We start from the raw sequence: 15,569 nt of genomic DNA on the forward strand, positions 1-15,569 counted from the left end.
AGGCTAAATAATTCCTCATCATGGACATCCCACATATTACAAAAATTGAAAAAGTTTGCCCTTCAGAGCTGAAGAGAAAGCCTAAAATGTAATTATGCTTTTTTTTTCAAGCTCAATGGTTCAATTATATACTTGTATATATACTGCATTATAGTGATGCGTTTATTTTATTGTGCGCAATTATTTATTTAATTCCATGACCCTCGTCGGCTCCCATCCACAGCCGAGCACTGCTGTATCCCGCTTTTTTAAACTGCGGTGGACTGCGGCACACTTTTCATCCAATCGCTGGCTGCTTTTGCCGACGGTCTTCTAAATTCACCAATCATGTCGACGCTCTCCGGCGGAGGCGGGACTTCCGGTTAGTCGTATAACCCAACAGAGGCCTCCTCCCCATGCGGTTTTGATCTGTAGGTGGACGCGCAGCTAACACCGTAAAGGTAAGAATACGATTTTACTGTTGCAACTAGAGAGTTTTCAAAACATTAACCTGTCGTCCAGGAAGTCGAAAATTACTTTACATGGCTAAAGTCACGAAGTGGCCACTCGTGAATGAAATAGCTTCCCTTATTGTTTGCTTTAGGATGCTAACTGAGCTAGCTAGCACTTTCTAGCGTAGCGGTAGCGTCGGTTAGCTTGACGCAGTGCTGTTCCGCACATTCGTTCATAGTAAGTGCGTAGCCTTTTCATATCAACGATAATGTCTTCTTTATTATAACTTATACTTTGTCTCCGTATTTGTGTAGTTCAGCTGGGTAGTTAGCAAAAGGGTTTTGGCCGTATAGTAAGTTAGCTTGCCACGTTAGCAACAGTTATGCAACACAATAGCATTCCAGTATTGTGAGTGGCTCAGAAGCTAACCGGTTTGCTAATCCGACAGCGTTGGCGAAACTCCAACGCTAGGCTCGATCAGAGTTTAATTTGATATAGTACGTGCATGCCAGAGGGCAGATTTTCGTGTATATCTAGTTTAATACTTCTCTCTCAGTTATTTACATATTAGCTCGGATAGCTCACTCACTGGTCTCATATCTTACAATGGGTGTGCGGAGTAAACACAGTAATGCTCAGTGAAGCGTTCACGTTGTTCATCATCATCTTGCAATAAATCCGTGGAGACAAACACACCTTTGCTCACACATGTTATGTAAATGTATCTGGTGATACCTGGCGCAAAGATTGGCAACAACAGCTGGGCTCTGTGAACAGCCTCACATGTAAACTCAGAAAGGGGGAGTGAGCCCAACTATTGTAGACGACGATTGAATAGTTGAATAGTAACTCTCTCTCTCTGTTTATGTTGTTCTAGACCGACACAATGGCAGAGAACGACGTTGAGAACGAGCTGCTCGACTACGAAGAGGATGAGGAGCCCCAGGGAGCCCCTGAGAGCGCAGCGCCCGCAGGGAAGAAGGAGGTGAAGGGGTCCTACGTTTCCATCCACAGCTCTGGTTTTAGAGACTTTCTGCTCAAGCCAGAGCTGCTTCGCGCTATCATCGACTGTGGTTTTGAGCATCCATCTGAAGGTGAGGGACATTTGGTTGTCTTCAGTGGCTGTGTGTACCAACCAGTAAATATGATGAACACTTTTGTTCAAGTGGGGTATTGTTAGTTACTTTTTAATGCATTTTACTTATAGGCACCTTTCAAAGCAATCAAGGACACCGTACAAGACACAGTCATAACAAGCAGCAGTGTATCCATAGATCATAAAATCAAACAACTCAGTAATATACAGTAAATGTTGATGAAATGGCTGGACAAGAATCAAACTATAGTTATGACATACGCACAAACTCATCATGATTACAGTCATCATCAGCGCAAGTCCCTGTCAGTATGTTTGCATCACATTAGAGAAAATAGATTTGTGCCAGTCTGACTAAAACCAGACTTTTAAAATACATGTAAACACCAAGTCCAACTGAAATCTTATTCATTTTCTTAAAGTCAGACTAACACACCCAGGTAAACTCGATTGGGAGGTGAATTGCTCCTGCATGTATACAGTCAACCAGCCCCAAATTGGCCTAGGTGCTCTGGGCGTGCTCCACAGTTTACACCCAAGGCCTTGACCTGAAAATCAAATAGCATTAAATGAGTAACAGAAGAAGATGCTGGTAATAAACACGGCGAAATCTGCACACAGAACTGTGTCTTTTTGGATGGACGAGCTGACAGACGATCAGCTGAAGGAGTTAAATATTTTAGGAGGAGGAAATAGTGGCCGAACAGCTGGACGACACTTGATTGTTTGGTCTGTGCCGTAAAAGGGTCAACCGGCAAAAGGTCCAATACAAACAAGCTGAAAGGTGACATACCGCCATCTGTCGTAGTGGAGTCAGACATACTTAAGTGAGTAAGTCCCCTCCTGTGTTTGTATACTGGGACAAGGACAGTAGTCCCATTAACTGGCCTAGTTGAACTATAATAGTAGCTCAGCTTAACTATGCATGTAAGCGTACTGAGTGTGTGTCAACATTAAGTCAGACCGAATATACCAGCTTGAAAAGGTGTGTTTTCAGACGGTATTTTAAGGTGGAAAGGGAGTCAGTAGTGTGAATGTCATGTGGGGGAGAGTTCCTAAGGTGGGAGGCAGAACATCTAGAACCCATGGTAGAAAAGTGGGCAGATGGTGATGGGAATTGGATTGCAGAAGAGGATTTAAGAAACAGGAGGGTGTGTAGATGTGAAGGAGTTTCATTAGAAAGTTTTTTTCCTGTACACAACTTACAGGATCTGTATATATTTGAGTGTCCCATGTAAGGATACGAGCAGGGTTCCTGCATGTCTGGACACACTGTACAACAACTTGAAATACTGGCTGTTCTAATGAAATGTGTACGCACTGGCTTAAATCTTCTTTTTATGCTTTTCCTTTAGTCCAGCATGAATGCATCCCACAAGCTATCCTGGGCATGGACATCTTGTGCCAAGCCAAGTCTGGAATGGGCAAGACAGCTGTGTTTGTGTTGGCCACACTGCAGCAGATTGAACCTGTTGATGGGCAGGTGAGTGCGAATGTTCAACACACTTGGTCTGTGCTGCAATGATTAACCAACTATTTGGTTATCGATGAATCATTCCAGTTATTATATAAACAAAAGAGCTGACGTTCGCTAGTTTCATGCTTCTTGAATGTTAAAATACTATCATACATGACAATAAATGGAATAGCTTTGGATTTTTGGGCTGGATTAAACATACCGTTTGAAAACAGAAACTTGGGCTTCAGGTAGAGATGTGCAACTGATACCAAAACTCTGAAGGTTGTTTTGCTTTGGAAGCTTACCTTTTCAATAGATTGTGTTGTATATTTTTGTTATCCTAAAGGTGAGCCAGGGCTGCACAAGTAATTAAATATAAATCACAATTACATTTTTTGCTTTCCACTAGGGCTGGGCGGTATGACCTAAAATTCATATCACGGTATAAATCGAATCCCTTCATGGTAACGGTATATATCGCGGTATAAATTTAAGTGTAAAAGTTATAATAGAAGTGTTTCTGAATGGGTTTTGTAGTCCCTTAGCAAAGCTAAATTGATTTAAGAAAAAAAAAAAAGAAGAAGAAAACAACAAAAGCAAAGATATAATGTATTTTTTTAGAGCATTTATTGTGCAGAATGCAGATCTCAAAATTAAAGCCCAGTACTCTATGGTGCAAAATGTCCCCTGGGATCTATATCAAAAGGTAATTTGCTTCTTTTAGCAAAATCTTTAATGACTGAGTTGTGTTTTTTCCACCTGGACCTTTATGCTCTGCCATTTCTCCTCTAATCATCAGGCTGTAACCTGTGACAGTCTGCTATGATACCACAACTATCACACATTCACATATATGGAGTTTTTTGTGCAGCCCCTAGCGTCACATAGGTTTACATTACCAAAAGTTTATGACAAAATCTCCTGCCGAAAACCAACTCCCGTGTGTGCATGGCGAGAGAGGAGAGGGAGAGACGCTGTGCTGCTGCCAGAGGAGACACTGAACGAGTTCCCTCTGAGCGGTAAGTCGCTTAAAGAGTCTGAGAAGTCCAGGCTGTTCATAAAACATTAACTCTCTCACTCACAAGTTCTCCAGCAACACATGTTGCACGTGCTACGCTAAATCATGGACGTGAACCAGCTCCTCTTGCTCCGCTGTCTCTGTGCTCGCAGCCATTTTCACACTGAGGCAGGTGCGGTGACGTCATCGACGATAGGATGGTAGAGCGCAAATCTCTACCGTGGGCCAAATTTATATCATTTCTACCATCTACCGCATATACCGTGCAGCCCTACTTTCCTCAATTACATGAACACAATGGACTCCAATATTAACAGGCATGCTCCGCTTGTAGTAAACACAGCTGCATATCAAATCAAGTGCTTCCTAACAGCCATCCTCCACTTTTGAAGAGCTACGTAGCACCCTGCAGAGGCAGCTGATGAAAGACTTAACTGAAACGTTGCAACTGCTGATGGGCTGCCATCTGTTCATCAAGCGTTGTTTAGAAAGTATTGCGGTTTTAGGAGCCGACAAATCATACGCAAAAAGTGTATGGGATTTGTGTCTGCACTGCAAAGCAACGCCGCTTGTTTAACCACCTGAAAAATCTCTGCAGTCGGCAGTATGATGAATGCATGAAGGTCAAGGAGAATAACATCGTTAACACTGCCTCACTGACTCCTGGTCCTTGTCCAGCGTCAACTCAGACATCCTTGACAGCAACACCACAGCAGTACGTACTGTGACTGTCGTAAATAAACAGTACAGTAGTGGATATGTTTTATATAGGAAAAGCTCTGAATTCAGATGAAGAAGAACGTTATTCTAAGTCTTCATTTGATGCAAAAATTTGATTAGCAGGCATGTAGCACAAGGTGAAAGTGAAAGCAGTGCTGTCTTGATTTAATCATGGGTAAAAGGCTTAGTACAATATTGATATTTTGCTTCTAGGAGATGTGCTGTGACTAAGGACCAGTCTTATTTTGATGCATCAACATGGAAGTGAAAGCAGTGCTCTGGTTATTTTAGGTGTGAAACTGCAGTAGAAATGTTTTTTTCCTTTTTAAAACAATAACTGTGTTCTCAATGTTGATCAAATTAATTGTGATTATCATTTTGGCCATAATCTATTGTATGCATTTGGCATTTGTTTTCAGATTGATGTGTGTATCTGCCATCTGTAGTGTGGTGATGTCATGATGTTCAGAGGATGAGACACAATGGTATCAGGAGCAGGTTGGCACATGGAATGTGTTCTGAGTTTGTGGCCAGAGTAGGGCGAAACAATACAAGGGCTCTGTCAATTAGACCCACAGCAGGAGGGGAACGTGAGCAGCAGAAAGGTGAATGTAATATTGAGACAGCTCCGTCTGCTCCCGGGACCAGCTCAGTTTTTGTGTCACAGTAAAGCTATTTTACACTGAGCTCTGAAGAAGCATTATTGTCTTTATTTGAAATTAGACCAGTGTGGGTAAATTTCTAATGCAGGTGGTTAGAGAAAGGATTATTATCTGACGATATCAGCTACATTTGAGGCAGCACATCAGAACAAAAGCATCACAGATTTAATAATAGCACACAGGCGTGTTAAACTTTAATTGCATGCACATGAAACAAAAGGAAAAACTATTTAAAACATAGAGGTGTTATGGCGCTTCGCCCCATGTGGAAGGGTTGCTGTAAGTTTTGTAAACCACTAGATGCCACCGTTTGCTGCACTTGAAGCTTCAAGTTTAATGCACAAAAAAATGATCGACATCAAGAAAACAACAGATCGATTAATCTAATAAATACTTGCGAGTAATTGCAAATAAATGCAGCATTTTCATGGATTAGGTCAACAAAAAGTGACTATGAAATTGGCTTACTGTCAGAAACAGGCATTTGTTTGCTCATTAAATCGTTCAGTGACTAACTTTAAAACCTGAAACCTGCATTATGGAGAGCCCACACGTCCTCTTGCACTGGCAAAGGGTGGGGTCAAAATGTGTTACTCGTGCTGTCTAAAAAGAGTATCAGGGCGCATCTAATTTTTAGGATGCACAGTGTCTGAATCAGTGTTTTCTGTTTGTCTGCTCCTCAGGTGTCTGTATTAGTCATGTGCCACACGCGAGAGCTGGCCTTCCAGATCAGTAAAGAGTATGAGCGTTTCTCCAAGTACATGCCCACGGTAAAGGCTGCAGTATTCTTTGGCGGCATGGCCATCAAGAAGGACGAGGACGTCTTGAAGAAGAACTGCCCTCACATCGTGGTCGGAACGCCGGGCCGCATCCTCGCTCTCACCCGGAGCAAGGCCCTCACCCTGAAGAACGTCAAGCACTTTGTTCTGGATGAGTGCGACAAAATGTTGGAGCAGCTAGGTGCGTTCTGTTGTCTGAATATTGGCTGACATGATCAGTTCTTATTGACTCCATCAGTCTGTATTAATCTGTACGACTCTGACCTCTCTTTGTGTGACAGACATGAGGCGTGACGTACAGGACATCTTCAAGATCACACCCCACGAGAAGCAGGTCATGATGTTCAGCGCCACACTGAGCAAGGAGATCCGACCGGTCTGCCGCAAATTCATGCAGGATGTAAGTGATCAATGAAGGTTTCTGAACACAAACTGCTTGGGCATCGTAGCTGCTGCACATTTGAATTTTAGATGCTTTTCACATGTTGCTACTGTAACTCATCAAGTTTAAATCTCTGTCACGTCCTCCGGGACAGCCCATGGAGGTATTTGTGGACGACGAGACCAAACTGACACTCCACGGCCTGCAACAGTACTACTGCAAGCTGAAGGACAGCGAGAAGAACCGCAAGCTCTTCGACCTCCTCGACGTGTTGGAGTTCAACCAGGTAAAGTGATGGAGATATTGCATGACCGTCCCTATAGCCATTAGCATGTTGTATTACCTGAGTGTTTCCTAGTTTTAAGAATTGTCAAATATAGGAGCAAATATGTAAGAAAAAAAATTAGTCTTTCTATTACTTATTGACACCCTGTAAGCTTTTTCCACAGTTGTAATGTGGGATTACAGAACTGGAAAAGTTGCTTTACAAGAAATCTGTAAAATAAGTTCAACAATCCACCCAGCAGCACCTCCTGAAGAGAACTGATTAGCTCTCTTTCTTTAGTTTAGCTCAAAAACAAATGTGTAGCACCTTGGTAGCCCAAAGGTTAAAGTGCATGTCACATAACCACAACATCACTAGGTCAATGCCCCCATCACTCTACCATACTGTCGTGCAGGGAGTCCTAGCTTAGGAGTGATTAAGTAAAATTCTCAGCAACTCTGATCAAGGAAGAAGCAGAAACTTTGACCTTTAGTGAGGAGGTGTGGTGATGCATTCTTTTAAAAGGTGTAATTGTGCTTTTGTGAGCCAGCAAGGTGTGGCCCAATGGAAATAAAGTAATTAGCATCACAATATGAGACAGTTAAAACGCTGTAAGTGTTTGTGTGATCACTGCCGATGGAGGGGTGAGAGACACCCATCACTGCTGCAGTGTTCCAGTTGCTGGTTCTCTCAGTGTCGTAAGCACTTTCACTTCATTAAATCTTTCACCTTAGGAGCTCTCTTTAAGGTCCAGTGCGTAGGATTGGAGTTGCATCTAACAGTGAGGTTGCAGATAGCGAGAAGACTGAAAGTAAAGTTAGGAAAACGTGAATGGCCCCATCTCGAATCAGGGTTTGGGTTGTCTGTTCTTAGCTAATGTAGGAACAACATCATAGACTCTATGGAAGAGCAACCGTATCGGATGTGGTTATAAATGGCTAATTCTTAACTAGGAAAAAAAATGTTATTTTCAGGTGATTATAAACCAATGAAAACATAGTTATATATCCAGATTCATGTTCCTAAATCCTGTACACTGCTCCTATAAGCGCTAAGATGCATCCTGAATAACTTCTATCTTTACCAGGATCAAGTCTAAACTGTAAGAGGAATTTTTTGTACAAATGAAATAAATGAGATACAACATGAGGGCTGCACAATTAATCACGTATTCATCACAATTTTCTTGCCACAATAAATGAACATTTTAAATATGCTGTTGTTAAATATGTGTGTAAATTTGTTGTGCTCAGTCTTTGAAAAACTTCTGAATGCTGCATCATCTGCTCATGAGCCATCATCATCCACTGTTTGGAAGTGCTCTAGATTTATGAGAGAGTAAAGAGTGCATGGGACTTGTTTTCGCACTGAAATAACCAATGCAGTCGCACTCCATTGGCCTTTCATTTGATTCCATTCTGTAAAGGCATAGCTAATTTTAATTAGCCCACATTTTGGGTACAGTTTTGTTTATAATTTGCGTGTGTAAGATGCAATGTGAACTAGACCAGTCTTGTTTTAATGCAAAGATTTGTACATTAGCAGGAATGTAGCACAACATGAGTGTGAGCAGATTATTAAATGCTAAAGTGCAAAGAAAATATTTTTTCCCTAAAATCAACTAAACATTATCATGGATCAAAATAATTGTTTTAATCATTTTGGCCGTAATTGTGTAGCCCTACATCGTGCGAATTAGTGATCTTTTAGATGTGCTGGTGGGTTGATTCTTGTTGAACTGGCTGCTACCTGTAGCCTCACATTGAACGTAGGCATGAACCTTGAATCAAGCTTCCCATCTTGCCAGAAAGTTAATAAGTGCATTTCCCGAATTATCTTGACCATTACTTTAAAGCTACTCAGTCGCTGCAATAAAGGCCACTGTAATTTTAAGTTTCCTAATTGAAGATCTGAAGGAAAATCCTCACAAGTCAAACTAGTGTTTCATGTTTCCACCTCAGCAGCTGTAATTCAGTGCCTTTGCTTCTCCTCTAGGTGGTGATCTTCGTCAAGTCAGTGCAGCGCTGCATCGCTCTGGCTCAGCTCCTGGTGGAACAGAATTTCCCTGCCATCGCCATCCACAGGGGAATGGCTCAGGAGGAGAGGTGAGACACACATCCTCCTCTTACATACCTCCTCTCATAAACATATGCTCCATTGAGCTCTGAATGTTAAGTATGTTTATGGAGCATGAGGCTTCATCAGTTAACTCAACACATCATTGCCTTCAAAGGGGGATACAGTCCAGTAATGTCTGCAGCAGCTGTGTTGATAATTCCCCTCCACCCCCGTCTTACTCCGCAGGCTGTCTCGCTATCAGCAATTCAAGGACTTCCAGAGGCGGATCCTGGTGGCTACAAACCTCTTTGGCCGTGGGATGGACATCGAGCGAGTCAATATCGTCTTCAACTACGACATGCCAGAAGATTCTGACACCTATTTGCACAGGGTGAGAACTGCAGAGGGGAAAGAGCTGCACCTGTTTTTTCCCCTTAATGTTTGTTCGGTGTAGCTTCTCGGTGTTCTGGGAAGTTGGTTTAGAGAAGTTTGTTTTTAAGAGGCGCGCTATAACCTGCATGATTCTGTTACTTCTACCGAACACTAGAAGACTTTGAAAAGACTTTGTAGATGTGAGAAGGTGTCAGACTTTGTCCTGTTAAAGAAATGTGAGGTTTTAATCACACACAGAAAGATTTTGCAAAGACATGGGATCTTACAGAGCAACTATTTGTAAGACTACAACCAAATTCCTTTTGAGATTATGTCTCATCCTGCCCCATACGCCGAACTCACTGTAAGAACTATGAACACGTCGACAGTATTCCTGTTGGTTCCATGAAGAAACTGTATTTGCGAAACAAACTTAACCTTTTGGATTTTGAAGTCTTAACGAGCCTCCTTTGGATAGCTGCAATGTTTTAGTGGAAGGAGACCATTGGAATTAGAGGTTGAAAGATTCAGATATTAAGATTTCTCACTAAAATAGGTGCTGGATGGTGGATCAGACACGTGACAAGTTGAACACTGAGTCTCTTGGTCACATCACAACTCCATCAGCTTCTCCTCCTTTTCCACATTAGAAGAGAACCAAGACTTGTTCACGTTCTTGCACCGTGACCTCAACAGAGTTTACTGTCTACCCAGTTTACTGCATCCACTTGGGTGCTGGAGAGAGCACAGCTATTGGTTGTTGATAATGTTCATGTCTTCAAACGTCACTTTTAGCTTTAGCTGCTCAATTAAGACCGAAATTGTAATTACACTGGGCAATGTTGAGATCACGATTATTGAACATGAATACTCCTCGACTTTGGAAACACTATTCATTGACTGAACATTTAAAACTTTAAAAACTGGATTTTTTTTTTAAACGTTGTAAACGTCTAAAAATGTAGAGAAATGAAATATTTATAAGAAATATAAGCATGGTGCAAAAGAGCAGAGGGAGACCCCGCACTGTTGGCAGAACAGCCTTGGACTGTGATCATTGATCATGATGTTCAAATAAACACAAGAAGTTTGTGCTCTAGAGAAAGGATCAGCACTCAGTGAATAACCTCCTAAGCCCTATGATAAGCTATTCTGGCAAGGCTTAACTATACAGACCAGTGAGCAGTGATAACTAACATGTCTTTGGGGTCATCAGGTGTGAACGTCCTTTCACCAGTGTTTTGTCTAGTTGGTCTCACGACACCTGCAGGAGGCTAGACAGTGATCTCTGATGTCCCAGAGACACTCCCCTAGTGCCAGGTCTCACTGCTCCCTGCACCAACCCAACAACCTCCTTAACCTTACTTACACATGGCTTTCTCAGCCCAAACAGCACTGCCACCTTCAATAAACCCAGGCTCCGTTCATGCGAGCTCCAGGTAGTGACCGTGCCGATACTACCTTTCCTAGCACATTCACCATACCCTATTTTACATGCTACATATCATAACTCCAATATAAGCTAAAGTTAAAGGAGATAGAGAAGATAAACTCACAGGCTTTCTCAGCCCAAACAACACTGCCACCTTCAATAAACCCAGGCTCTGTTCATGCGAGCTCCAGGTAGTGACCGTGCCAATACTACCTTTTCTAGAACATTCACCATACCCTATTTCACACGCTACATAGCATGGTCTCAAAAAAAAAAAAAAAGGGACTCAAATAGGCCATCTAATGTATTCAAATTGATTTCATGCTTTTTCCCTGGTCGTCTGAATAATCAATTTGTTGCTAGCTTTCAAGAAGTAAACACTAAGCGCACCGCTGTACAGGAAAGTTGTGCACTGGATTCATAACACAAGACAAAATGAGAGCATATTGTGAAATGTAATGCGGCGCAGTCATCTTGATTATCTTGTTTCATGACCGTTGGAAGCCAAGAACGTAATCAAAAATTAAATTTGACAAATCCCCAAGGCCTACTATTTACTTGAGCCAAGCCTAGAAACATACAACCATGTTAAACATGTTTGATTTTATCAAAACTTTAGACGAAAAAAAAAAAGACTTAAGTCTGTTCTGATGAGTTTATAACCACCTTACACCAAGCTATTTATCACAGGAGTGCTCACCTACTGAGGTAAAACTGTTATGCCATTCTAGCAAAAGGTCATTTGGTGTGAGGGCACGGTGACGCATTCACGATTGCAGGCGCGTGACTATTCCTTGATGAAGTTACCTTCATGTTGCATGTGAGCACTGCGAGTGTGATGACGCAGGAAGCTAGCTTGCCAGCTAATGTCAACTAGCCTACTAAAAGTTACAGCTAAATATAAAGTTATTGCTACTTTTTTATGATCCCTGCCAGTCTTCCAACTTACTGTCAGCCAGGCAGTATCTCTCATGTTGGCAACTAACAAACAATATCGGGTGGTTAAACTCAGCATAAATCAGTGTCTCCTCCTCAGTGTTGTATCGTAGGCAGCTGGACTTCAGTTCTTAATTTCAAGACTGAAGAAGCATCTTGGACAAGAGGTGAAACTTCAAGAAACTCAAGCGAGTCCAGTTGCACATGATACAGCACTTAGGATTACCATGACCTGGATGACAGAGTCTTCACCAACAGTGTCTCCTCCACACATGCGACTTTGCAGTTGTTGATGCTTCAACTTTGCCTGTTAAAGTTCACCCAAGTTGAACTCACTCGATGCAGAGATGCAAATTTATTTTTATTTGCCCCTTGTTTCCCATTGAATGGAAGTGAACAGGAAGCCAGTATTTGCCTGTGTTAATTTCGCTCATGTGTGACCGCACTGCAAGTCCGTCATTAGTCCCTCATTGTGTGAAGTATTACATTTTTTGGTGAATCATGTGTTTAGGATTAAACTCATTCAGGCCTCCTCTGCTTCCGTCAGGTCGCCCGTGCTGGTAGGTTTGGGACCAAAGGCTTGGCTATAACCTTTGTGTCAGACGAGACAGACGCCAAGACTCTGAACGACGTGCAGGACCGCTTCGAGGTTAACGTGGCCGAGCTGCCAGATGAGATTGAGATCTCCTCTTACAGTAAGCCTCTCCACTTCCGAATGCCTGTGATGCTTGATGTTCTTAGTGCAGTCTGTTGGAATGATTGTGATTTTTGGATTAATGAGTTTACTATGAAAGCAACACTGCTAATGGTCGATGTTCTGTTTTCGCTGGCTGTTTAATCCAGTGAGATCTTGTCATCTGAAGATTGCCCCTCACATAATCAGCTGCTGTAATAAACTTTTAGAGTCCCCTTGGCAGCTCGAGGCAGCAGTTGTTGCTGCCATGTAACTCCCATCAAATGGAAACTGCCTTTACATGTTTAACCTGTTGCTGAAAAGTTGGTATGCTCAGCTGTTGCTAATCACGCTGAACCTCCACATGCTCATGTCTCTCCTCCCTCTGTCCCTTTGCAGTCGAGCAGTCCAGATGAGTCCTCCGGCCGAGCAGCAGCCTCCTCTTCATGGATCTCGTGTCTTGTATTTGGACGTAGACGTATTTCACTGTTGGTTTGAAAGCTCTGCTCGTTCCCTGTGTTCACCAAACATTTATTTTTATTGTCAGTTTTTTGGGGGCGGGGGGTATGGTTGATTTTAATTTGTCTTTTACTGTCTTTCTTTTTTTTTGCTTAATGAAATTAAAACTTTTTATAAAATGCCATTTTTACTGTTGTGGTCTCTTGAGAGGCTCATCATGTCTCTACTCCATTCGCATTAATGTCAATCTCCAGCAGAGCTTCAGGGAAACGTATAGGAAAAGTAGTTCTGAGGAACATGTTCAAGTGATTTTTAGCCCTTTTTTAATGTTCGGACTAGTTTGTATAGGAAGATTTGTGTCTCTTGTTTTTCCCCCCACTGTAACAGATGATCTTTAAAAAGTCATGTAGTGACAGTTCAGTACATTTTGGCTCACATGGCAGCTCTTTCTTTGATTTTCCAATTGAATGCCTCCAATAAATGAAGTCACCAAGTGGAGTCCTGGTGGTGAATGTGCCAGTTTTTATGTTAAGTGTCATGAGCACACTAGATAATGAAATTACTGATGCTTAGTGTGTCTGCTAATGTCATTTTGGAGTTTTGGAAACTATTTCACACATCACAAAATGTCATAAATGGTACTGGACTTTGTGTTTAGTGCTAATTAGCAAATGGAAGCACAGTGACATGGTGTTGCAGATAAAAACATGGTGTCTGCAGGCCATTAAAATGTATGAAGTTCAATTTTTAAAATAAAATTATAGGCCTTTAAAGTCATTAAATAGGCTTAAATTTTAATTTGTGAGGTTAAAGTCAAACATTTGATCAAATTTCACCTATCAATCATTTACTTTCCATTAAAATTAGTCAAACTGCCTGAATGTCCACATTTCTCATGCTAAAAATTATTAAACTTAACACTGAACGCAATGCTATCTTTGTACCTGTACTTACCTGTTGACAAAATGTAGATGTGCATAGTATACGACATTTTCATGGTATGGTAACCGTCTCAAAGTATTGCTGTTTCACAGTATGCCAGTATACGGTACTGCACAATTATTAGTTATAACACTTAAAGGAATGATAACAAATGCTGTATTACTATGACAATTTTTGTTATGAAAGTGTTAACAAGTCTCCCTTTTAAAAAAAAAAAAAAAAAAAAAAAAAAAGAACAAATATAGGTGAGATTTTTTTGACTGGTTGCATTTTTTCCCATTACTGTAGGTAAGCAAATGAACATGGTATCAATTTTTATACCTTAAAACCTGATACTGCTGCAACACCGAACCTGCTTCACTCTAATACCCATAATGCCTGCATAGACACTGACCCCTGCACAGAAGCTATGAAGGGACAGAAGTATTTGAATTTTAACAGCCAGTGAATATTTAATAAATTTTAACACCACTAATTTGTACTTTGAAAATGGTGTATCTGAATTAATTTGTTCTGAATTGACCTCTTAACCTCCTGACGCCCTGCGTCCTCATATGAGTACATCACATTTTGTGTTTGCTGCACTTTATACTTAATTGTACGGGCCCATCCCAATACCCCCCCTTAGCCCTACCCCTACATTTGTGCGTTCCCACGAGGGTTAGTGGTGTCCCAATTCCTTTTTGCGTGTAGGGGTAGGGGGCATAACGAGGGATAGTGGGTGTGAAACTAGCCCTTTGGAGCGAAGGATTTCAGATGCTGACTTGCCACCGAGGGGTAGACATCGCCATGGCTACCACCGAGCAAGAGACGGGGAAAAAAAGTTCATACATAGCTAACGTTACCGTCATCAGGTTGCTTGTTAGCTAGCTAGCTAGCTCGCACTATCTGGCGTCTGTCATCTGTCCTGTTCTGCAAAATTGTCGGACTTTTCACATTATGATAACATGCCAGCTAGTATAACTATGCTGCCTCATAATGTTAGCCGGTTAGCTAGCTAGCTAGCCAGCAGAAGTCCCCTGTCGTCTGTCGTTCATCAAACGAAGCATGCTGAATGTGGCAAACGCGATCTGTTGGATGAATGAGACTCCATTGTAGATGTTGGTTGGAAATGTAGATGGCTCGCAGCCTCCTGTTTAAAATAGTTACGACGCAGTGACGTAGTGAGTGGTGTCCCAAATCCTAGGGAAAGATTTCAACCCCTACCCTTCGTTGCTTCATTTTGAGGGCCAAGGGGTAGTGGACAAGGAGGGGTATTGGGATTGGGCTTTAACTTAGACCTGTTGTCCTTTTTCATGGACACTTTTTTGTGCCATCTAGTGGCAGCAAAAGCACAATACACTGTCAATACTCCATGTAAAAACAAGATGGCCGCCATCTCTGCCAAGTCAGACTGCAGCCAATCTCGAAACAAAAGTGGACAAGATCCAAAACCTGATCTTATTTTATGATTGAAACTTGTTTATTTATGATTAATAATGTTGGTAAATTGATACGGCAACAAAGTTGAATTTTAGCAACAACCTAAGACACTGTTAATCAGGAAGCACTCATTTGAAGACTTTATTATTGTCTCTTTTGTTAAGACATTGGGACTTAAGTTCTTTATACTTGTCGGGTCCTACTGATCCCTACTGCTTGGAAAAATTTAAAAAGCATACCAAACAAAAGTTCAGGTCTCAAGATTGGAATTTTAAAAACTAATTTGATTTTTTTTTCAGTGTTCACAAGTTCAAATCCAAAAATCAAAGTTTAATAATTAAAAATAACAAGAAAAGATTAAGGCTGCTCAAATTTGACCGATCAAATTCAGATCTAAAGATTAAAGTTGGAAAAATTCAAATAGCAACATCCAGGCTATGTTATGTGTTCACACCAACCATG

General features: G+C 41.5%; 2 protein-coding genes across 2 annotated transcripts in view; both read left to right on the top strand.

Annotated features, from left to right (window-relative positions):
* Positions 1-337: 337 nt before the first annotated feature.
* ddx39ab (DEAD (Asp-Glu-Ala-Asp) box polypeptide 39Ab) lies at positions 338-13,645 on the top strand. Its single transcript, XM_049560754.1, has 10 exons — positions 338-440; positions 1,310-1,526; positions 2,884-3,011; positions 6,071-6,347; positions 6,448-6,566; positions 6,703-6,834; positions 8,809-8,918; positions 9,118-9,262; positions 12,159-12,306; positions 12,684-13,645. Exons 2-10 carry the CDS (start codon positions 1,319-1,321, stop codon positions 12,698-12,700), a joined length of 1,284 nt encoding a protein of 427 aa, XP_049416711.1. The 5' UTR covers positions 338-440; positions 1,310-1,318; the 3' UTR covers positions 12,701-13,645.
* Positions 13,646-15,141: 1,496 nt separating this feature from the next.
* The window catches only part of LOC125879051 (myosin-9-like), a 110,472-nt gene continuing 110,044 nt past the window's right edge, over positions 15,142-15,569 (top strand). The window contains exon 1 of the mRNA XM_049560649.1: positions 15,142-15,145. The gene's annotated coding sequence lies outside the window, so the exon portion shown is untranslated. The remainder of the gene's footprint in view (positions 15,146-15,569) is intronic.

Source organism: Epinephelus fuscoguttatus, linkage group LG19 (genome assembly GCF_011397635.1).
Source record: "Epinephelus fuscoguttatus linkage group LG19, E.fuscoguttatus.final_Chr_v1".
Taxonomy (NCBI): Eukaryota; Metazoa; Chordata; class Actinopteri; order Perciformes; family Serranidae; genus Epinephelus; species Epinephelus fuscoguttatus.

What these genes read in the sequence shown, in the direction of transcription:
- ddx39ab (XM_049560754.1), top strand. Translation starts at nt 1,319, where the DNA reads ATGGCAGAGAACGACGTTGAGAACGAGCTGCTCGACTACGAAGAGGAT. An exon ending in CAAAATGTTGGAGCAGCTAG is followed by an intron (nt 6,348 to 6,447) that starts GTGCGTTCTGTT and finishes TTTGTGTGACAG; the next exon opens with ACATGAGGCGTGACGTACAG. An exon ending in ACGTGTTGGAGTTCAACCAG is followed by an intron (nt 6,835 to 8,808) that starts GTAAAGTGATGG and finishes CTTCTCCTCTAG; the next exon opens with GTGGTGATCTTCGTCAAGTC.